Source organism: Suricata suricatta, chromosome 6 (assembly GCF_006229205.1).
Source record: "Suricata suricatta isolate VVHF042 chromosome 6, meerkat_22Aug2017_6uvM2_HiC, whole genome shotgun sequence".
NCBI lineage: Eukaryota > Metazoa > Chordata > Mammalia > Carnivora > Herpestidae > Suricata > Suricata suricatta.
The window spans coordinates 55,962,153-55,984,905 of record NC_043705.1 but is presented as its reverse complement, the minus strand read 5'-3'; the positions used below and the strand labels follow the sequence as shown (position 1 = coordinate 55,984,905).

Sequence of the window (22,753 nt, the reverse complement as noted above, 5' to 3'; positions counted from 1 at the left end):
GCTGGACATAGCAAGGCCTCCAGTATCTGGGGAATCTTCTTTAGCATATGAAAGTCGCTTTGGAAACTTTCCCTAGACTTTACCTCCCCCAACTCCAAGTATATAATCAGTCTCTCTTCATGGTCCTGAAGCAGCTCCTGCCCACGGGTCCCCATGCTTTAATAAAATCACCCCTTTTTTAAAAAGATTTATTTATTTTTAAGAGACAGAAAGAGATAGCGAGCAGGGAAAGGGCAGAGAGATAGGGAAACACAGAATCCGAAGCAGGCTCCGGAAACACAGAATCCGAAGCACAGAGCCTGACGTGGGGCTCGAACCCACAAACTGTGAGATCATGACCTGAGCCAAAGTCAGACGCTCATACAACTGAGCCACCCAGGTGTCCCTGAAAAACACATATTTTGAAACAATTCTGGGAGCATCAGACCACAGCAAACTCCCTCCAGCATAAGTTTCCTCTTAAGAAAGTAACAGACACCACCTACTCCCCTTTAGGTTTCTCTCAGGAATTTGACAAAAGACCTAACGAAAGATAGGTAGTAGACCATAAATCATATGACCCACAAGGAATGATATGGCCATAAACCATCCCTTGTACAATGGAAACGAGACAATCAAAAAGAAATGACTAGGCGTTTAGCGTTCCCTAGCCAATAAAGGTAGAACCTGAAGAGAAACAGGGGAGAAGGAATAAGGGGGAACGGAAGGGAGGTGCCAACCCAAACCCGATAAAACAACACCCCTGCCTTTTGTCCCAACCATTAACTTTCAAACGCCCCCTCCCTGTAAAGAGAACCATTATGCTACTCTTACTTTTAATCTTATACCCCAATAAACTTGCCTGCTGCTCATTTTATTCTGTGTTCATCCTTCCAAGTCATGAGACAACAAACCCTGGGTACTGAGGTAAAGAATCCTGCAACAAAATCATCAGACTTCATGAATTTCCTGTTGTGACACAGAATTAGAAACGTGCATCCTCAGTGATGGTGTACCAGCCAAAAGTCCCTGGGTGGAATCTAATCAAGTCTTTAGATTTCACTTCCAATTCAGAGGGAAACAACTGATACAGGAATAAGGTCAATGACACCACAAGGAAGCAATCAGGTGAATCATATATTCTACAGGAGAGCTGGTCTGGTCTCGGCCACCGGTCAGTACTGATGAAGGTTTGGGTTGATGGTAGGGTCCAGAGCCAATGGCCAAGAAAGAAAGCATGAGCTTGGGAGGGGCAGAGAGAGAGAGAGAGAGAGAGAGAGAGAGAGAGACACTTTCCTAAGCAGGTTCTGTGGTAGAGCCCTCCTTAAGGAATGTGGTGAAAAACCTCAAGACAAGGGAGGACAACCTGGCTGTGTGTGCATACGTGACATTCCTCATAACTCTGTAACATAAACCACCCAATCAGGCTGTATGTCTATTACCATGTATGGGAGATTCAGAGGTAGAAATTGTATAAAAGGCTACACCGTACTATGTTTGGGGTTCAGTTTTTTGGGTACGAACTCACTGAGCCTGTGCTGGCATGAATAAAGTTACTTCCTGGAAAGAAAAGCCTGGGTATCACAACTCTCTTTGAGAACCTCAGTCCTGTTACAGTTCGATGCTGACAGCAGCAAGCCTGACATGGGACCTTAACCCATGAACCCCGAGATCATGACCTGAGCCCAAGTCAGTCACTTAATCGACTGAGACACCCAGGTGCCCCAAGAGTGTGTGAATTATAATTAAAAAAAATTTTTTAAATGCTTTTTATTTATTTTTGAGAGACAGAGAGAGACGGTGTGAGCAGGGGAGGGTCAGAGAGAGAGGGAGACACAGAATCTGAAGCAGGCTTCAGGCTCTGAGCTAGCTGTCAGCACGGAGCCCAACATGGGGCTCGAACCCATGAACCGTGAGATCATGACCTGAGCCAAAGCTGGACACTTAACTGACTGAGCCACCCAGGCGCCCCATAAATTTCAATAGACATGGTCAAATTTCTTTCCAAACAGTTTACACTTCTACAAAAAGTGTATGTGAGGTGGTGCCTTTTTCCCTATACCCTCATGATCATAAGGTATTTTCAATTTTTGAGTTTTTTAAATCAATGATAAGTTCAAAAAGTTATTTCATTGCTTTAAAATGTGTTGTATAGCTTCATCTGCATTTCCTAGGTGAAGGAAATGTATTTCCTAATCTATAAGGTATGAAAATCTTAGTTTATCAAGTGTATGCAATATTTGTGGTAGGATATTAGCATTCAGATTGCTTTAATCTGTAAATTTATTACCCCCCTCTCTTTTCCTGCACTGCAAAGGTAGAAGGCAAATATTTCCTCTGCCTCCAATAAAGATGTCTTTTAGGAAAGAGACATCTCTTTGTTCTATTGATTTTGGTCTAAAGTCCTATTATAACCCATAAAACAAGAGGGAAAGAGAGTTTTTCTGAAAACCTTATAAGGTTGTGAGCATTGAGGGAAATGGGGAGGTCATATGATGTGCATGTGGAGGGATGCAGGATCTGAGAACTGATCTCCAGAAGTTTCCCAGAAAGGCAGAGGATCTGCTGCCTGGGGAAGGGAGAGTCAAGTTGGTCCTGGCATAATGTGTCAATGCTCAGATCTGTGTGAACTCTCTGCTGGTGTCTGCAGACCCACCGCCTGGAACCTTACGTCATCTCTACCAGGTGCACTGTGCCTCCTGGGGCATCTGATTCTCAGCATCCTGTCCTACAGTGGGATAGCGATTGTCAGGCAATGGTGATGAGGCCAGTGCTGACCCCTAGGCTTTGCTTGGCACCCAGCTGCATACATCTCCCTCTTGTATACTTGCAAGCGCAAGAAAATTTGGTGGAATGGAGTTTGGAATGCCAATCTCATAGGTGAGCCCCACCCTCACAATATCTGCCCGGATGGGGAGAAGGTTGAACTCAGACTACTCAAGACCCACTCCTGGAACAGCAGTTTCTAATCCTTGTTACACATTATTCCCATTTGACTTTATCTTTGTTTAGAGTATTTTGGGTTTTGTGCATACATTTAAATTTCTGTATGGTAAAATGTATGTTTTTTCTTTTGTGGATTTATGTTTAAAACTTTGATCAACCTTGAACTTGTTCTAAGAGTTCCAACTTTTCCTTTCCATATGATTGACGAAATATCCATCTTATTTTTTAAATTTTTTTTAACGTTTATTTATTTTTAGAGAGAGAGAGACACAGAGCGTGAGCAGGGAACGGTCAGAGAGAGAGACACACATAAAACCAGAAGCAGGCTCCTGCTTCTGTGCTGACAGCTCAGAGCCTGACACGGGGCTCAAACCCATGAACTCTGAGATCATGACCTGAGCCGAAGTCGGCTGCTTAACCGACTGAGCCACCCAGGCACCCCCAAATATCCATCATTATTAAACAGTCCAACTTTTCCTCACTGGCCTGAAATGCCCCCTTTATCATACATTAGCTTCCATGGATCCTTCTTTTTAAAAAAAAAATATTTATTTTTGAAAGAGAGAGAGAGAACAAGCATGAGCAGAGAGAGAGAGAGAGACAGAATCCCATGCTGACAGCATAGAGCCTGATGCAGAGCTTGAACTCACCAACTGAGAGATCATGACCTCAGCTGAAATCAAGAGTCAGGTGCTTAACTGACTGAGCCATTCAGGCACCCAGATCTTTATTTTTTTTTAAATGCACATATCCAGCTATATGTGTTATGTATAGTGATTATTTGGCTAGGTTACACCTTCCTCACTACGCATCTTTTTCTAATTTTCCCATAATCCCTATGACCTTTTCCCCCTAATATAAACCAGAGAGTTTTGATGTCTATTTCCCTCAATCCTGATGATATTTTTCACTGCAATTATATTACATTTGTTAATCAATTTAGAACAACTAGGCCACGTACAATATTGTGTCTCTCTTTTTAAGCACATGTAGATTTATCTGTATTTATGTATATTTGGTCTAAAAGTCTAAATGAGTCTAAATGAACTGCTCTTAGCAGATATGGTCCTTAAGTGATTTTCACTTTTTATGGACTGAGGGACCCAGGTTTAAAACCACCTACCATGTATAATTCATGTTTATTTGTTATGTTGCTGCTAAACCATATGGCATGAAACAAGATGAAGGTTTTAGTTTGTACTGGTGTGGACCCAGGAAAGGGGTTTACTGTGAAAGATAGCTCCGCTGCCTGATGTAGCCTCTCCATTCTTGCTCTTCACCCGCTGCCATCCACTTTCCTTTTCACATAAACTTCATCTGTCAGACAAGCAGTTGTGCAAGCATCCACTCCTTGAGTGCGGCGTTCAGGACCAGGCACTAAGTTTAAGTAGAGACTCCTAGTGCTGGAGTGTGGCTCAAAGAGAGTCACCATGAGGACAAGGGGATTGGAAACGAAGTCACCTAATTATATTACACTACACAATGTACAGCGAGTGCTTACTGTATGCCCGGTGCTGTGCCTCACTCTCTTGTTATTTCATTTAATCCTCAGAGTACTCCAGTGAGGCCGGTTCTACTGTTAGCCTCACTTAACAGAGGAAGAGATTAAGACAGAACAGTTAATTGTGCAATATCACAGTGCTACGATGGCAAGGCGCATCTTAAAAATCTATGCCTTTGGTTGGAGGAAATGAGGAGTAAGTATAGGGAGGCATGGCACCTACCTTTGAAGTTTTGAAGAGCTATCATATGGAAGAATCCATACATTTGTTCTGTGGGTTCCCAGAGACGCATATGTGGACAAACAGGCAAAAGTTGTTAAGTTGATTTCTGGTTAATGAAGGTAATAACTTCCCAGGAATGAACTATAGCTTAAGGAAGAATATGTGATCTTGCAAGGTGGTGAGTTACTACAGGGAAAGTCCAAACGGAGACTGGATGGTCCTGGTTGGGTTTGCTGGCGAAAATATTCAGGCACATACTTAGTGATTTGTATTAGTCATCCTCAAGGACCCCCAAGGCCTTGAGATGATGGTAAATGATTCACCTTTTAATTTCCAGCATGGTGGGGTTGTGCATTATGGGTAGAGTGGCAACATTTATTTATTCATTTATTCATTTATTTATTTGTTCATAGAGGGAGAGAGCATGAGCAGGTAGGGGCAGAGAGAGGATCACAAGCGGGCTCCTGTAGGAGTTTAACCTGAACTCCTAATTCAAGATGGATAGTATTGATGTGAGTGGGAGTAGGATGGTTGAGATTATGATGAGAGGAGGTAAAAAGGTTATTTTCTTTGTGTGCTTTCAAACTGTCATTTTATTTCTATGTTGTTTGTTGAAGGAAATATGGTTAGTGCTGTGGTGTACGTGAGTCATACACAGAAGTATAGGTTACATAATGCTGTGATGGCTAATAGTGTAGGTATAATAATTATTTCATTTTTAGTCAGTTCTTGAATGATTATTCATTTTAGGATGAATCAGCACTAGGCCCATCTCTCCTGGTAATAGTATCCAACACACCTGGAACTGATTACGTACAAAACCTCAATCTCCTACAATGCTAAAAATTATTACCCCAACTATCATAGCAATTCCACTAACATGACTGTCAAAACTCAACATAATCTGAATTAACAGTTTACAGCCTATTAATTAGCCTTATCAGCCTCACCTACCTTAATCAATTTAATGATAATAGCCTTAACTTCTCACTACTATTCTTCTCCGACTCACTCTCCACACTCCTACTGGCATTCACAGCATGACTTTTATCATTAATAATACTTACAGCCAGCCAACCACATCTATCAAAGGAGACTTTAACCTGAAAAAAACTATACAATATTCACCCTTCTACAACTATTGTTAATCATAACTTTTCCTTTCATAGAGCTAATTATATTTTATATTCTATTTGAAGCCACACTAGTCCCCACCTTGATCATCATTACCTGATGAGGTAATCAAACAGAATGACTAAACGCAGGCCTCTGTTTCCTATTTGATACCTTAGTAGGTTCATTACCCCTCCTAATCACACTATCGTTTATTCAAAACACATCAGGGCTCCTAAATTTCCTAATCATACAACACCGAACCAAACCAGTCTCAATCACCTGATCTAATATTGCTCTGTGACCAGCATGTATAATAACATTCACAGTAAAAGTACCCTTATGTGGATTACACCTCTGACTACCGGGAGCACATGGAGAAGCCCCTGTCACTGGGTCAGTCGCTCTTGCTGCTGTACTTCTGAAACCAGGCAGGTATGGAATAATACGTATTACAATATTACTCAATCCACTAACAGACCAAATGGCATACCCTTTCCTAATACCGTCTCTATGCGGAATAATTATGACAAGCTCCGTTTGCCTACATCAAGCAGATCTAAAATCCCTAGTCACATATTCATCTGTAAGCCACATGGCCCTAGTCATCATTGTAGGCCTCATTCAGACACCGTGACGCTGTATAGGAGCAACAGCTCTAATAATATTTGTGATCATGAAGACACATTAAAAAAAACTCTAGATCCTAACACCTTTTCTTTTTTTTAAGGACCTAGCACCTTTAAGTCAAACCATCTTTGAAAGTAATCAATAACCCTGCCATTGCTCAAAACATGTTTTGCTTTGCTTCCTTGGGATTGCCCTTGGAGTCATTATACAAATCAAGTAAGAAAAGCAGACTCATTGCTGTTCATCTTCCTCATGTACCTAGGTTGGTTGCCTGAATTAATCAATAGGTTTGATGTTCAGTGATTTCTGGTTACTTTAAATCTCAAATTAACGATAAAAGACAAGTTTTGCTATTCTTTTTTAAAAAATGTTTATTTATATTTGAAATAAAGAGAACACAAGTGGAGTAGGGACAGAGAGTTGAGATAGGCAGAAGATCTGAAGCAGGCTCTGCACTGACAGCAGAGAGCCCAAGGCAGGGCTCAAACTCGAGAACCGTAAGATCATGACCTGAGCCAAAGTCAGACGCTTAACTGACTGTGCCACCCAGGCAGCCCAAGTTTTGCTATTCTTGATGACCTTCCAGAGAATGTTCCACAGCATGACTGGACAGTAAGGAAGCGGATGGAAGCCCAGGGGCCTTTCCCATCACCTTCACATCCACTGCCGCATCTGGGTGGGTGTTTACCCACAGTGAGGGCACCAGAGGCACAAGATGCACATGTCGAACTGAACCGAAGGGCCAGCGGCACATTAGCTGTTCAGCAGCTGGAGGCAGCAAGCTGGGCTGGGCTGGGGGTGAAGGCAAGGAAGCGTTCCAGATGGGGCTGGCCGGGGATCTCCTTCCATTCCGTTACTTCTGAAACAACACTAACTCCTTAGACGTCTGGCCATGACAATGAAGGACAGAAAGGTCTGCCTGAAGCTGGCAGCAGATTTTCCCAATATTCCCTTCTAGCCCTGTGTTTGAAAAAACAAATAAAAAATGTATACCTGTTTTATAAGCCTATTATAAATATATGTATGTTTCTATGTGAATATAAATAAATAAACAAGTACGTACATGCGTATGTATGTATATATGTATTTGCCACATACACATAGGTTTGGTGGATGATCAGGCTAAAGTAGAACTTCAGTTTCAACACACAGACTGAAAAACTGTCCATTAATGCTTTTCTCACATTTCTATCAAAAACAATTACTGGGTTTCATACTACCTCTCAGAAAAAGAAAATGCGTTTAAATTGTACATGTGTTGGTGAATTACATTTATTCTGAAATTTCTAGCAGGATTCTTCTAGCTCTTAATATTTTTATATAATGACAAATGTATGAAGATGGGGTTTTACATAAATGTATATTTATTTATTTTTTTTAGAGAGAGAGAGAGCGCACAAGCAGGACAGGGGCAGGGAGAGAGAGGAAGAGAGAATCCCAAGCAGGCTCCACACTGTCAGTGCAGAGCCTGACGCAGGGCTCCAACCCACAAATTGGGAGGTCATGACTAGAGCTGAAATCAAGAGTTGGCTGCTTTTTTTTTTAATTTAAAAAAAATGTTTTATTTATTTTTGAGACAGAGAGAGACAGAGCATGAGTGGGGAGGGGCAGAGAGAGAGGGAGACACAGAATCTGAAGCAGGCTCCAGGCTCTGAGCTGTCAGCACAGAGCCCAACACGGGGCTCGAACCCACAAACGTGAGATCATGACCTGAGCCGAAGTTGGATGCTTAACAGACTGAGCCACCCAGGTGCCCCAAGAGTTGGCTGCCTAATTGACTGAGCCACCCAGGTGCCCGAAAATGGTTTTTAATGTAAAAACATAGTGTAAGCCTTCAAAAGTAATCAGAAATACAAATTACTTTGTTAATATTTGTTCTTATATTAGACAAAGAAGAGTACAAAGGTTCCTGGTCACAGACCTTTGTAGTAAATATATTTATACAATTTTCCCACTTTATCAAGAAATGAGTATATTGATGTTTTTTGGATGATGAAAATGTCAGAAATCTGGGATATCTACAGGTTTTGGCATAATCACAAATTTTTGTGCACATCAGTATGTTTGGGAGTTCAAGGTGCAAGGAATGTCTGGCTTTGTTCTACAGAAAAGTGTTTTATCTTTACTTGGTGATGAATTTTAAGGATCCCTAGATAATAATTAAAGTAAGCCATATCTCACTTATTTGAACTATTTTAATCATCACCAAAGTGTGCTCTCCTCATCTTTTAATTATATTTATATTACTTTGTTCTAAGTATGATACCTATAAAATCAATTTTCTCTGATAAACATCCATATCTTCCAAAAGAAATGTTTGGTTAAATGATTTCTTGCCTGCTTTTACAATCTAAATAAACTTACATTAGGGAAGTTGTTTCAGATAAAAAATGAAGACTGTTCTAACTCCCACTGAAGGGGTGCCTGGGCGGGTTAAGTGGCCAACACTCGATTTCAGCTCAGGTCATGATCTCATGGTTTGTGAGATCGAGCCCTGCATTGGGCTCTGTGCCAACAGGGTGGAGCCAGCTTGGGAGTCTCTCTCTCCCTTGCTCTCTGCCCCTCCCCTGCTCATGCACGTGCACATACTATCTCTCAAATAAATAAATAAATATTAAAAAAATAAATCCCACTGAAATGGATAAAGAAATAAACAAAATGGGTTAAATACATAACAGCGCTGAAGGAAGATGAGGAGACAGCAGAGATTATGACTGGTTTCTAAGGGGGTAAAGGGATGGCATTGTGCAGAGATAGATGAGAGTCAGAGATGCAGTGTGATTCATAACAACAGTCATTCAAGAGGTCCTCAGAAAAATGTCTTCAATAATGAAGTGCATTGATGAATAGCATACATTGTAACAATTTATAACAAATAGCATAATTTAGAAGTTAGAAGACCTTAGAGAAAGTAAAGACCTGTTATTCTTTCAATAATGAAAAAGGAAGCTAATTAGAAGTTCCTAGAGAACCAAGTGTTCAAAGAATGTCACAGTCCAAGTAGGAACAAATCAAAATATGGCATGCATGTGGACTGCAGATGAAATGAAATGTGAGAGAAGGGAATCTTGGAACACTCTCCTACAAGAGGCTCAAGTGTCTTAAAACAGAATTATTTCTCTTTCTCCATAGGTCCATGCTTATGTCGTGGTTCGACAGTGAATGTTTAGAATGTTTAATGTATGAAGGTATTAGACTGGGAATTTTATTGGCAGCACCAAGACATGGCAGACACGAGGAATCATGGTCAGTTGTGAGACAAACACTCTGCTGAAGTTTCTCAGGAGGTGGCCAAGAGCCAATCATAGGGCTCACCTCACTCTACCCTGGAAAATCTAGCTCACAGACCAAAGGGCCAGCTTCTCTGAGAGCAAAGAGGGTTGAGAGCCATTAAATTGGGATCAGACCACACTCTTGGGATTTGCATGAGGGAAGAGTGAAAGATACTCTAGTCAGTATTGGCCTCCAAGTGAAAGAGAGCCAGCCTGGAGGTGTTCAAATCCGGAGATATTTAGAATCACCAGGAAGGACAGTGAGCTCCCGGAAATAGGGTGTAATCCCGAGTGACCTGCTTAAAAAGCCAGGATCTGTAGGGGAAGTGACAGTGAGAGAATGAGTCGCCTGTGGCATCCCAGGAGAGCTGTGAGGGACCATGGCAGCACCCAGGAAGACCTGCCAGGCCCAGCAATGCGGTCTTCCTGTTATGCTGCCACACAAGGAAGAACAGTTGACTCCCCTTTCCATCCTCTCTCTTCTCCCTTTCAATCTGAAGAGGTCAGGAACCATGGTTAGCAAGACTGGAAGGGAGGGTGGGAAGCATAAGAGAGAAAGAGAAGGACCAGCCTGGCTTTCCCTAGTTTTCTGCCTATTGAAAGGCAATCAATGGAAAACAGAAGGAGATGTAAGGTTCTTGTGTTCCAAGTTTTGATTTTTGTATACTTTTAATTACTGAATTAAGACTGTGTTTGCTAAATAAAGTGGTCAAGGGGCTTTCTATTGCCTAAGACTACCCAACCAAGTCCTGGGGCATGTCCATATTTTTAAATAGTGACAGAGGAAAGAATCCACCCAATGAGCAGGTTTAAGGAGCAGAGGGAGACGAAAATAAAGTGGCACTCTGATTACTACATTTTATGAATCTGTTTGTTTAGTATGACAATTGCAACAATAGTGTAAATGCTATTTACTAGATTTACTTTTTTAAACGTTTATTTATTTTGAGAGAGTGCAACTGGGGAAGTGACAGAGAGAGAGAGAGAGAGAGAATCCCAAGCAGGCTCCACACCACCAGCCTAGAGCCCGATATAGGACTCAAACTCATGAACCACGAGATCATGACCTGAGCAACTTCGGACACTTAACTGACTAAGGCACCCAGGTACCCAACTTTACATTTTATAATAAACCTATAGTCAAAGCTTGAAACACTTAATTATAATTATCAAGTAGAACTCAATGATGTCATGATACATCTTAAGAAACAAAGAGGTAGATATGGGAGAGAGAGTAGAGGGAAGCAGAAAGAGTTAATTCTTTAAAAAATTTTTTGGTAATGTTTATTTTTGACGGAGAGAGAGACAGAGCATGAGACGGGGAGGGACAGAGAATGAGGGAGACACAGAATCTGAAGCAGGCTCCAGGCTCTGAGCTGTCAGCACAGAGCCCGATGCAGGGCTCGAACTCACAAACTGAGATCATGACCTCAGCCAAAGTCAGATGCTCAACTGTCTGAGCCACCCAGGTGCCCCTAGTTTTAATGTTATATGCTCGTATACTTTTTCAACTTTTACTGCATGCATAGTGTTTCTAACAATAAATAAAAAGAGCTTAGAGCAAAATAGCAGTGTTAATTAGAAAATTCCTACCTGGCTCTAATCCAGGGTTTGGTGTGCATGTCCAAACCACTTCCCCAGCTGCCATGCTTTTCTGAGGCTGGTGGCAAAAATCCCCTTTCTGGGGCCAGCTCCTCTGCGATCGCCCTGATGTGGTAGGGCTCAAATCCACAGCACCCGCCAATGTACCTGACCCCCAGCCTGTAGGCCTCTCTGGCATATTTCTGAATATCCCATCTGGTTGCAACTCTGGGCTCCAGTCCTGCAACACAACCATCACAGCATTGCTGTTACTGTCCCTGTATTCAAATCACAGGTGCTCCGATGGGTGTTTTTTACAATTAAAAAAATGAACTTTAGTTTTTTTTAGTTAACATTGAACGTTTTTCTCTTGCACAGTCTCTTTTTGCGAGACTGTACCTAGCTGTTCATTATGGCAGTTTGTGTGTTGTCAGCACAAGAAAACGCAAGGACCTCTCATATGGGCCTGGGCTTACCAAAGGGATATTCTGGGAGATCCACAAACCCTCCTCTGCCACAGTCCGGCGTATGGAACCCCAGGGACTGCACCATCAGGTGCGCCTTCAACCCCGCAGCCTGTAGGCCCTCCTTCATGAGCTTCATTGTCTTCAAGCTGGTGCTGGGCCCAAATCGGCAGTTCACGCCCACAATCGCTGCCCCTATGCAAAGAAATAAAGAACTTAGACATTTTATGTATTTTATTTTTTAATAGGTGGAAATTGCCTTAGAAATTAGCTATCCTTCTCTGCTGCCCAAGCTTTACAAATAAGAAAAACAATTCCAGTTCATTCTTTTAGTGCTGAACTGCTCTCACAATAAGAAGCAACTTTTGTTCAATTTTATAAAGGATAGCTGAACTGCTTATCACATGATGAGTCCAAATTACCTGCCTTCACCAGCTTAACAGCACATTCTCCGGGTGGCACACCATGCATGTCTCCATCTGGGCCGATGCACATGGTAGCTGCCACAGGTTTGCCCAACTCCTTTAAGACTTCCACAGCCCACATGGCTTCTTCAGCATGCTCAAAATACTAAGAGAAATTTCATCATTTCCACTGGTCCAAATGGAAGGCAGATTTTCAAAGGTGGAATGCAAATGTTGCCAAACAGTTATAAAAATAATCAAATAAATATATGCGATGAAACTTGCTAGGAACAGGTCTTTAGCAGACTAAAAAATACTTTTCTTTATTTTTTTAAAAGCTTATTTATTTATTTAGAGAGAGAGAGAGCAAGCTTGTGCGACAGAGGAGAAACAGAGAAAAAGAGAGAGAGAGAAAGAGAGAAAGAATCCTAAGCAGGCTCTGCACTCACCAGGGAGTGCAACACCTCACTCAATCCCATGACCCTGGGACCATGACCTGAGCCAAAATCAAAAGTTGGATGCTTAACCAAGTGAGCCACCCAGGCACCCCTAAAGAATGCTTTTCTAAAGTACACTTTTTAATTCCTTTAACAATAATATATAGATTTTCATTCAGGGATCATTGATTCAGCAATATGATGACTTTTACTAAAAAAAACAAAAGCAAAAACCACAAAAAATTTTAAAGTCATTGAGTATTTAAACTCGTAATTTTGAAGGAATGAAAGGTTTACTAATAAATTGTAGATTTCTCTTTTATGGCACTGGGGTAATCTCTGAAAAAATTATGAATAGTTTATTATGCTTTATGCTTCAAAGTGATTTTATATTCACTTCTAGTTAGATGTTCATAAGTGCTCCATGAAGTAGGGAGAAATATGATGATTTCTGCCTGGCGAGAACGCTGAGGCACAGAGCAGGGAGGAGTAGCTACCGAGTTTCTTTGCCAAGGATGGACAAGACACCTTGTCTGGTAAACCCAGGCCATTTGCAGGGGTGCTTACCAGGAATCTCCTTAAGGGCTACCATTGAAAAGCTGAAAAAAGTAAGAAAAGCCAGAAAAGGTCTCCCTGTCTTCTTCCTTCTTGACTCAGATTCTGCAGAAGCAGCATGTGAGGAATGCAAGAGGGGTCCACAGGGAGGCTCTTGCAAAACCAACTTGTGTTCTCATCCATTTGGAGAACCTGTCAGGTGGGGCTGGCGTCCGTCCCTGCAGATGATGGTTGCCAGGTGTGTCTGTCAGGCTCGGTGGGCCCTGAGCCTTGGGAAGGTTGACCAAGCGAGGTCTTCAATGGGTTCAGAGAGTGGTTAGGGAAATAGCAGTTGGGAGGCTATTGTCCTCGTTGGGGGTAGAAATTTGCATTGAGTGCTTGACTTCATGTGGTAGCAATGGTGGAAAATGGGGAAGGAAGACTTTTTAAAAATAAAATATTTATTTATGTAATTTTTTAAAATTTATTTTTGAGAGAGAGAGAAAGAGAAAGACAGAGGTAGAGGGGCAGAGAGAGAGGGAAACACAGAGTCAAAGCAGGCTCCAGGTTCTGAGCTGTCAGCACAGAGCCTGATGTGGGCTTGAGCCTATGAACCGTGAGATCATGACCTGAGCTGAAGTGGGATGCTCAACTACTGAGCCACCCAGGTGCCCCTTATGTTTGTTTATTTTTGAAAGAGAGAGCATGTGAGCTGGGCAGAGGCAGAAAGAAGGGGACAGAGGATCCAAAGTGGGCTCTGTGCTGAGAGCACTGAGCCTGATGTGGGGCTTGAACTCATGAACTTTGAGATCATGATCTGAGCCGAAGTCAAATGCTCAACTGGCAGAGTCACCCAGGTGCCCTGGGAATGAGGGCTTTTTAATTTTTGGAAGTGGAAGGAAGAGAATGCTCTGGGCCTTCGTGGCCAATCAATGATCAATTCTTACTGATTCTTTCTTCAAAATATCATTCACATATTAGAGTTTGAGGGAAAGCAGAGGGATGGGAGTAAGCGAGGCATGAACAGAGAAGGGCAAGGAAACTACTTGGTACTGAGTATTATTAGTGGCGCCTGCATGAGCCTGAGAACCCATCTACCTCCTAAGCTTTGCTCCCTCACGGCCTCTAGCCCATGCACACAGCTCCTTCCAGCCCTGCCCCGCCCACAGGAGAGGCTGCTCCCAGAATCCCCGTCCCCTTCTCACTCAACATCGCACCGTCCTCTGTGAGTCGGCTGCTACAACCACCCAAAAGAAAACCAAGGCTACAGTTAGGCCTGTCCTGGGTCTGCCCTTTGGCTTCACGCAGAACCTAGCATACGGTTGAGAGGCTGTTTGCCTTGACTACAGAGCATTTAAACAAACCTTTGACCCTGTACCCTGAGGAAATGAGGGCACAAGGCAATCCAATAACCTCCTGAAAGCTGGGAGACTGTGCAGTTGTATTTGTCAAAGTAGAGTTGATCCTTTCCTCTAAAGCACTAGCCTTACCTCCGCAATCAAGAAGTCTACATTTTTCCTGGCAAAAACATCTAGCTGGAGTTGAAAGAGTTTTTTAACTCTAGCTTCATCCTTGTGGTGCTTGTACACCGTTGTCTGGCAGATCCCCCCTGCCACCAAAGCATCACCTTTGCCAGCCACTTCCCTGGCAAGGTCACAGGCAGCGGCGTTCACATCTTCCCACTGAGGTTGGAGAGCAAAAGTTCTGATGGTGAGCCGGGCATTATAGAGGTAAAATATCATAAACAACAAAGGGGGCAGTGAGCAAGCAAGTTGAATTCAAGGCATGGTTTAAACTGCAATTTGAGAAGACCAGCAGAGTTGAGTACCTTCTCCTCTACTACCAGTGAGCTTACAGTTCCATGATTTACTTGCCACACCAGAGTTTTATAAATGTTTGTTTGTCTCCCTCACTTGACTGTGAGCCACTCAAGAATAGGGTCTGTGGCTTTCTTTCATCTTTGTTTCAAGCATAGAGATTGGACTATAAGAGGTACTCAATAAATGTCAGTTGGTTGAATGAATAAATGGGCATGAACATTTGCAAGTATTAGTACTTTACATGTATGTACTGAATATCTCACAGTACTTCCACATTCTTCTCCTTATCTACGTTTCTCAACAACCCTATGCATTTAAGCATAAATTATCTCTATTTGCAAGAGGAAACCAAGTCAAGTGTCTTGTACAAAGTCACACACCCAACAGATGGCAAAGATGGGTATCAAACCCAATTCTTCTCATTCTTTGGCCAGTGCCATGTTCCCAAGGACCATCCTGTCTCCACATGGACAAGTCAGAAGAGAAAGTGAAATAAGGTGAAAAGAGCATCTATAAAGCCTTCTTTCTCTACCAAAAAAAAAAAAAAAAAAAGCCCAGAAGGATGACCATGTCCTTGCAATGGCCTATTCCTTCCCAGCCCTATCCTTTCGACTTACCCAGCAAAATAGGCAGGAAAAAAAGGTCGTTTATTTAGTATATATTCATTTACATATAATAAATTCTTTAATACACATTTTTTTTGAAGTTTGTAACAAAATATAGTAACACATCAGGTCAATTCCATAGCTTCCCATCAGGAGGTTATTTTTATTACAGATGATCCCTGACACTTCCCCCTCCCTGCACGCCCACCCCCACCAAAATTACCTTGCTCTCCATATTGTCCTCACTGGCAGAAAAGGTGAAAGTCTGCATGACATTTGATCCCGCTCTCAAGAATTCCATGTGAAGTTGACGAACTACAAGGTAGTTTTTAAAATTAAAATTAAAATTAAAATTAAAAAGATAAAAATCATAGGAGCTATCATTTACAGCAAAAGCAGTTTACTCACATCTCTTTTAATCAGATATATTTCAAACCTAGTACTTATAAAAACTTGCAGATTACAGTCAGTAGAATTCAAGGACAGGACAAGGCAGAGTCAATACCAAATTGGGGCTCTTTGGAGTAGCCTCTTATTGTCCTGCCGATGGGGCTCAACAGCCTGGTGCAGCCGCAGGAGAGATTAAGGCTCAGTTGGCCAATTGTCCCTTGGTCTTTCTGTATAGAAAGGGTTTATTCATTTGCCTGTGTTGTGAGAGATGTGGCTGGTCCGCTTGCAGTCAGCACTGGGAGACCTCCATTCTCACATTGGACAGAGTGTATGTGGGTGGTGCCCCCATCAAACCGATTCAACAGCAAGTGGCTGCTAACATGCCCTCAGGGAGCTTCCACTGGCCTATCAGAACACCCTTCCTTCTCTCTTCTCATCCCTGCTGTTTCAACACTTACTGATTTTGTAAAAAGAATCTTATAAAATGAAAATCAGGGGCACTTGGGTGACTCATTTGACTGTGTTTGACTCGATTTTGGCTCAGGTCATGATCCTCATGAGATCGAGCCCCTTGTCAGGGTCCATGCTGACAGTATGAAGTCTCCTTGGGATTCTCTTTCTCCCTCTTTCTTTGCCCCTCCCCTGCTCGAGTATGCACATATGCTTGCACCATGTGCATTCTCTTTCTCAAAATAAATACACTTAAAAAAATTAAAATGAAGAACAAGCTTTCCTTGGGCCAGATGAAAACTTCATGCTAAGTACCAGAGAAATAAAACCTGGTCCTACCACATAACCTGGGTGTTTGACGAAACAATGCAAATGCCATCAGGGACTTATGACATGTGGGGGTCTTCATGTTGGTTAACTCATGAGTGCTCACAGCCAGCCCATCTCACACCCTCATGTGGCATGGATCAAGAAATGGATCCTTGGAGAAGTCAAGTGACTTGTCCAAGGTCACATGGCTGGTCAGTGAAAGAACCAAGACAGGAAGCCAGGCTTCTCAGATACACTGTGCATATATGCATAAAATCAGAGCAAATCAAACCTTCCATTCCTAGCTTGTATCCATTTCATTTGTTCACTTTATTTTCCACTTTAATTTAGGACATTGCTCCCAAAAAGGAGTAAAAATAGAATTAAAGCTCCAGTTTGATGTTACTCACCAATCCCATCCCAGTTTCTACCTCCAACTCTTACTGGTTTTGTCTAGCTAAGGGGATGAGGTGAAACTGTATTTCTTCACACCCCTCTCCCCCAACAAACCCCAAATGTCTATTGTCTATGCTCTGTTCATCTGATGTTTACCATTAATCATCTTTACCAAACACCCTGTTCTAGTATAATATGCAAATTAGCCAGAAGGATTAACATGAAGGCAGAACACATTAGGCTAAGGAAACTCTTGACTATCTCCAGGTGAATATTCATGGAACGAATATTAAGGTGTATAATGTAACACCTCTTGTATATAAAGATACAATTGGGGGGGGACATTTTCTTCTATGTGCTTCAGCCCATGTACTGTTACTGTCTATATCTTGGCGACTCTGGCAAGGGAAACAGTCCTTTGAAAACACTGAGAATAATTCCTTTACCTTCTCTCAGTCAGAGTTACGCAAACTGTCACTCAGATAAACACTCTCGGGGTTGCTGTCACTGACCTGCATCGGGCTGTTCTACCACCGCTTCTGGAGTCCAGAGCCCAGCCTTCACGTAGCCCCTCTTCTCCAGAGTTATAAGAAAGCTGCCGTCTCCAACCACAACCTCCCCACTCTCCAGACGTTCCAAAATACCCTGAAGAAAAGAAAGAAAAATCACCCAAGATGCCTCTTTTTTTTTTTTCTTAAAGTAGTTTCCAATTTTAGGGAAGGTGGTCCTATGTTCTTATAGGTCCAGTTTTGCTAAAATCCTCAATGTCTAACAATATTCTAGAAAGACTGAATATACTATATTTCTTGGACATTCCAGGTATGTGTGTTGTGCAAAGTGCTATGACTGTTTTTTATCAAATAACATCTAATCTGCATCAATTTCTAGTAAAAGTGCCGATTCCACAATATTTTGATTTTTCAACATGTTTGTGGCACACACTGATAGTTGCCTAATTAGTATGTATTTTTCTCTTCTCTTCTTTGTTAATGTGTTTCATTTGAGGAGACAATGTACCCAGCTTTAAAAAATTCTTGGGCAGGGGTCAGGCCATGCTTGGGTGGCTCAGTCGGTCAAGCATTCAACTTCAGCTCAGGTCATGAAATCGTGGTTCATGGGTTCAGTCCCTGCATTCGGCTCTGTGCTGACAGCTTAGAGCCTGGAGCCTGCTTCGGATTCTGTGTCTCCCTTTCTCTCTTACCCCTCCTGCGTGCGCGCTCGCTCTCTCTCTCAAACATAAACAAACATTAAAAGAAAATTTATTTTAAAAAATTCCCAGGATGCCTGGGTGGCTCGGTCAGTTAGGCATCCAACTCTTGGTTCCGGCACAGGTCATGATCTCACAGTTCGTGGGATTGATCCCTGCGTTGGGCTGTGCAGTGACAGCATGGAACCTGCTTAGAATTCTCTCTCTCCATCTCTCTCTGCCACTCCCCAGCTCACACTCTGTCTTGCTCTCTCTCTAAATAAATAAACTTTAAAAAAATTCTCGGGTTCCCTTGGCACTGTGGGAGGGGGTCATATGACATAGAGCTGGCCAATGAGACACGGGTGAAAGCCAGTTAAAGATTTCTGACAAAAGTTTTGCTTTCCTTAGATAGATGCGCCTTCTCTTCCATCGTGGCACTTTTTCTCCTTCCTGCCTGAATGTCAACGTAAGGCCTGGAGGTGTAACAGTCATCTTGCAGCCATGCCGTAGAAGGTCACACACGAAGGCCAGTGGAGCCGACTAACAGCTGCTGTAACTTACCATCGTGGTGTTTTAATGACATCTTTAAGTAGCTGCAGCAGCCACAGATTGTTAGATCTCATGTTAGGTGAGAAAACTAGCCTCATTTTTTGTGTAAACCACTAAACATAATCCTAAGGGACAGAACGTTTCATAACTATGCCCTATATTTTCCAGCAGGTTCGTGTATATGTTTTCATTTGGTACTCCCGACAACTCTGTGAGCTAGGTAGGGCTTTTCCCATTTTATAAATGAGGAAACTGAGGTTCAGAGAGACTAAGTGACCTGTCCAAGATCACAGAGCTAAGATCACAAAGCTAAAGCGGACTTCAGATCTTCTAAATTCCTAATGTAGTCTCTTTCTAATCCCACCCTTCTGTGTGACCCACCTGTACTTGAATAAAAGGCTGTATCCAGAGCAGTTCTCCAGGGGCTTACAGTTTCCACTACCTAAAACGTGCCTCTCCCAGACACCTGCATGGCTCACCTTCTCACTTCCTTCAGGGCTTCAGTCAAGGGCCATCTTTTTAGGGAGGCGTTCCCTGACCATCCTATAGGAAAACTGCAAACACTCCCATGGTGACCCTATTCCTCTTGTAGAGATTGCATTAGTCAAGACACAACCTTTTATTGAAAATACAAGGCCAGTTCATTTCTGCCCTGTCTACAGCTGGACACCCAGCAATGCACAAGTGGGAGAGAAATGCCTTCAGTTGCCCTTTCTAACCAGTCATATCTACAGTCCAGAAAGGTACGTTAGAAAGAGTTGCACTGGAGGCCACCATATCTGGAGCGTCTCCACTTTCCTGTGGAGGGAAGAGGAATGGAATACAAGCGGTGTTAGCTATGCTAACCGTAAACACTACTTTGACCGAGAGGGCTCCTGACGCTGGTTATTTTTCCATATTTTATATCTAATGACAAATTTTAGCCTAATGTGGAAGAAATGTTGATTCTCACCTTTTTCTCTATTTCTTCCAAAACATGCAATTTTCTCTTTTAATTTTATACTTTGGAAACATGAAAAAGGACTTCAGCTTTAAACATTCATGAGAACTTTGCACATGCCAGGCACAGTTCCAGGCAAGAAGGGTAAACATTGGCCCAAGACAAGGTCCCTGCCCTCAAGAAACTCAAAGTCTGCCCAATAAGTAAAGCTGCAGAGGACTATAGAAGAGAAAATCAGAGGTACAGTCATCTGTATAAAATCTCATCTTGAAACTCTAACACTTCAATTATAAGTTAACCATGTTAAAGAGAATCAAATTTAATAGCACACACCAAACAATTCTAGAGGGGGAAAACATGGGCATACAATTTAGGTGTTACAGGTTAGTATCGCACCTCCCACATCCAACCTGTCTCAGGGTTACACCAAGTGTATCTATTTAACACCTTTACTGCCAGCTTACTGCCCCTGGATTATTGAAATGGCCTCCAATTCACTCCAGCCCACTCTGTCATATCTTCCATTGCTGCAGAGCAAAGCCTTGCTTCTCCGACTCTTGTGATTACTTCCTCCTTTGTGTTCTGCCTCAGGTCAAACACCCTCCGTTCCTGCATCTGTTGCCTGTAACTATAATATCTGGTTACTTACCTGTTCCCTCTGTTTGGCTTTAAAATGCTTGAGGCTCAGGTGACCAATCTCATTTGTCCCTACCACCTCACGCAGCGCCTGACCAAGAGCAGACCCTTGATAAACATGCCCAGAGTCAGCAGACAGATAAGACTTTTGAAAATGTCGCTTGTGTCATATAGGCTACAAGGTTGGTCCCAAGGAGAGAGAAAAAAAAAATGACTCTAACAGAAAATTAGCTAGCTAGGTTTTAAGATAATTATAGTGCCCATTTTGATTGTAATCTTCATGACAAGTTAAGGCGTTTTGATCCTTTCTCTACATGTTTGTCCAAAATTTTAAATTTTGCCAGTTTTCTTAAAAGCTATTAGCAAAATAACTATATTTTCAAGACTTGAATTCAGAGCACCTTTTAGCCTCTCCTTCACTGTTCTCTCTACCACCTTAACTAATTACTACAGCAGGATGATCTAAAGACAGCTCCAGAATGACAGGGGACGGTGTAAAATAAAGAGCACCGTCAATTAATTTGCACTACATTCATGTTTTCATTCCATCCTCCCTTTCAGTTTGGCAGTGGATCTGCCTTGGATCTGGTAGTGAGCTATGAGAGGCGTTTATGCTTCCTTGTTGCAGATATCAGTATCCAGACTTCTGGATTTAAGGTCTGGCTTCAGGGCACCTCTGATAAGACAGAGGAGTAGACCAACTTCACCTTCTGGCCAGAGGCTGCCAGAAGTTGCCACCAGCTTGGAAGTGTCCCCTGTGGCAATTAAATGAATTCTTAAAAGGCACCTGTTGGCTGACAGAAGAGGTAAGATAAGCTGCTTTGCACTAACATTTTAACTCCCAGGTACACATTAACATGGGTTATCATCCGATAACCTTGGCGTTTCAAGAGCAGAGTCTGGGAAGAAATTGAACAGGGACAGCATATTTTAAAAACCGTTTAAAAAACGAACCAAAGGTGAACAAATAATACAAAAAGTTTAGAGAAAGAAATCGGCACAATGTCCTTTATCTTTTGTTAAGCTCATTTTCTTCAGTGCCTGTAGTTTACTTTTATAAAACATATCCAAAGATTTTTTTTTGGTTAAAATTGTTACATCCATATTCCACATTTTATGTTTATTTCTTTCCTTGAACTGCATATATAAATATTTTTACATAGTTGGGGTCAGTCTGTATAGTATAACTCCTTTTGTAACTTACTGTTGTTAAAGCAGTTTGCTTGTTCTCATACTTAGATTCTTAATTGGCTGCCAAATAACTTATTCGGTGGATGCACCTTTATTTAGGGAGCGCACCATCACTGGGCATCTTGGTTGTTCTTAACTTCTTAGGAGAAATAGATCAGTGGTGCACACTTCCATGCCTATATAGCTTCTCCCTTCCCCACTCTGAATTTCAGGGCACAGTTGGGTTGCTTCGAGAGATCCTGGAAATGTCCTGCGTTCAAGTTCATGCCTTTCCTAATTTTGTTTTGTCACTCCTTCTCATCACCAAGTACACACCTAGCAGAGAAGGGGGAGCGAGGGAGACAAAGCTTACGCTTGGTGAGCAGATAGGGAAGGAGGCCTAGAGAAGGAGCCAGAAAGACACGTCCTACTGCTGAGAGGAGACAGAGAGGCACCCCCTCCCCACCAGCCTTCGCTCTCCCCTACCCCCTCCTACTCCACGGCTGAGGTCTGGGAGCATCTTGCAGCCCTGGTTCCAGCCCAGTCCTTTAGTTGCAGGGCCAGGCTGCCACCCTTCCCGAAACATGAGGGAACCAAGCTCTGAGGCCAGTTGAGCCGAAGACCTGAGGGTGCAGATAGGCTGAGGGTAGAAAATGTGAGCGCAGCCCCTGAGTCCGGAGCTAGACTTCAAATCCCCGCTCCACCCTGGATTAGATGGGTGACCTTGAGCTAGCGGCCTGATTCTCTGGGCCTCAGTTTCCTCACCTGAAAAATGGGAATAATTGTGACGAGATAATTTGCCTAACGCAGTCTGTGCAGTGTGGAACACTGAGTCAGGACTCAATAAATATTACCCGAGATTGTTATCTAATCCTCACTTAAAGGCGGTATCGTCACCCCCGGCAAGTGGCGATCGCATAAACCGAGGCACAGAGCCCTCCAGGTGCCCGGCCAGGGCCGCAGAGCTCAGCCAAGGGCTGAAGTGGGGTCTGAACTCCAGGCGCCGGAGCCCCGCGGCCAGGAGCGCTGAGTCCCTCGCGGACTTCTGGAAACTCACCCTTTTGGCCCCGGGGCCTCCGGCCGGTGCCATCGCGCCGCAGCTGTGTGGTCGCCCGGTCTGCGGGCGCGCGCCAAGCTCTCGAACCCGCCCCTCGCCCGGGGGAGGGTCCCCCAGCGGAGCCGCCGTCCCTGCCGCCCCAGGGTGTCGGGTGGCCT

The 22,753-nt window shown here is 42.9% G+C and overlaps 1 protein-coding gene across 3 annotated transcripts; it reads right to left on the bottom strand.

Moving 5' to 3' along the window:
• Window positions 1-6,876: 6,876 nt before the first annotated feature.
• On the bottom strand, window positions 6,877-22,744 carry BHMT2 (betaine--homocysteine S-methyltransferase 2). Of its 3 annotated transcripts, none has more exons than XM_029941364.1 (8): window positions 22,596-22,744; window positions 17,567-17,699; window positions 15,733-15,824; window positions 14,575-14,766; window positions 12,132-12,279; window positions 11,722-11,904; window positions 11,258-11,486; window positions 6,877-7,251 (listed from the first exon to the last, which is right to left on the bottom strand). In XM_029941364.1, exons 1-8 carry the CDS (start codon window positions 22,626-22,628, stop codon window positions 7,146-7,148), a joined length of 1,116 nt encoding a protein of 371 aa, XP_029797224.1. In that variant the 5' UTR covers window positions 22,629-22,744; the 3' UTR covers window positions 6,877-7,145. The 3 variants fall into 3 exon arrangements, with proteins under 3 accessions (XP_029797224.1, XP_029797226.1, XP_029797225.1); XM_029941365.1 differs by having other exon boundaries at window positions 7,188-7,352; XM_029941366.1 differs by lacking the exon at window positions 11,258-11,486 and having other exon boundaries at window positions 7,158-7,352.
• Window positions 22,745-22,753: the final 9 nt, after the last annotated feature.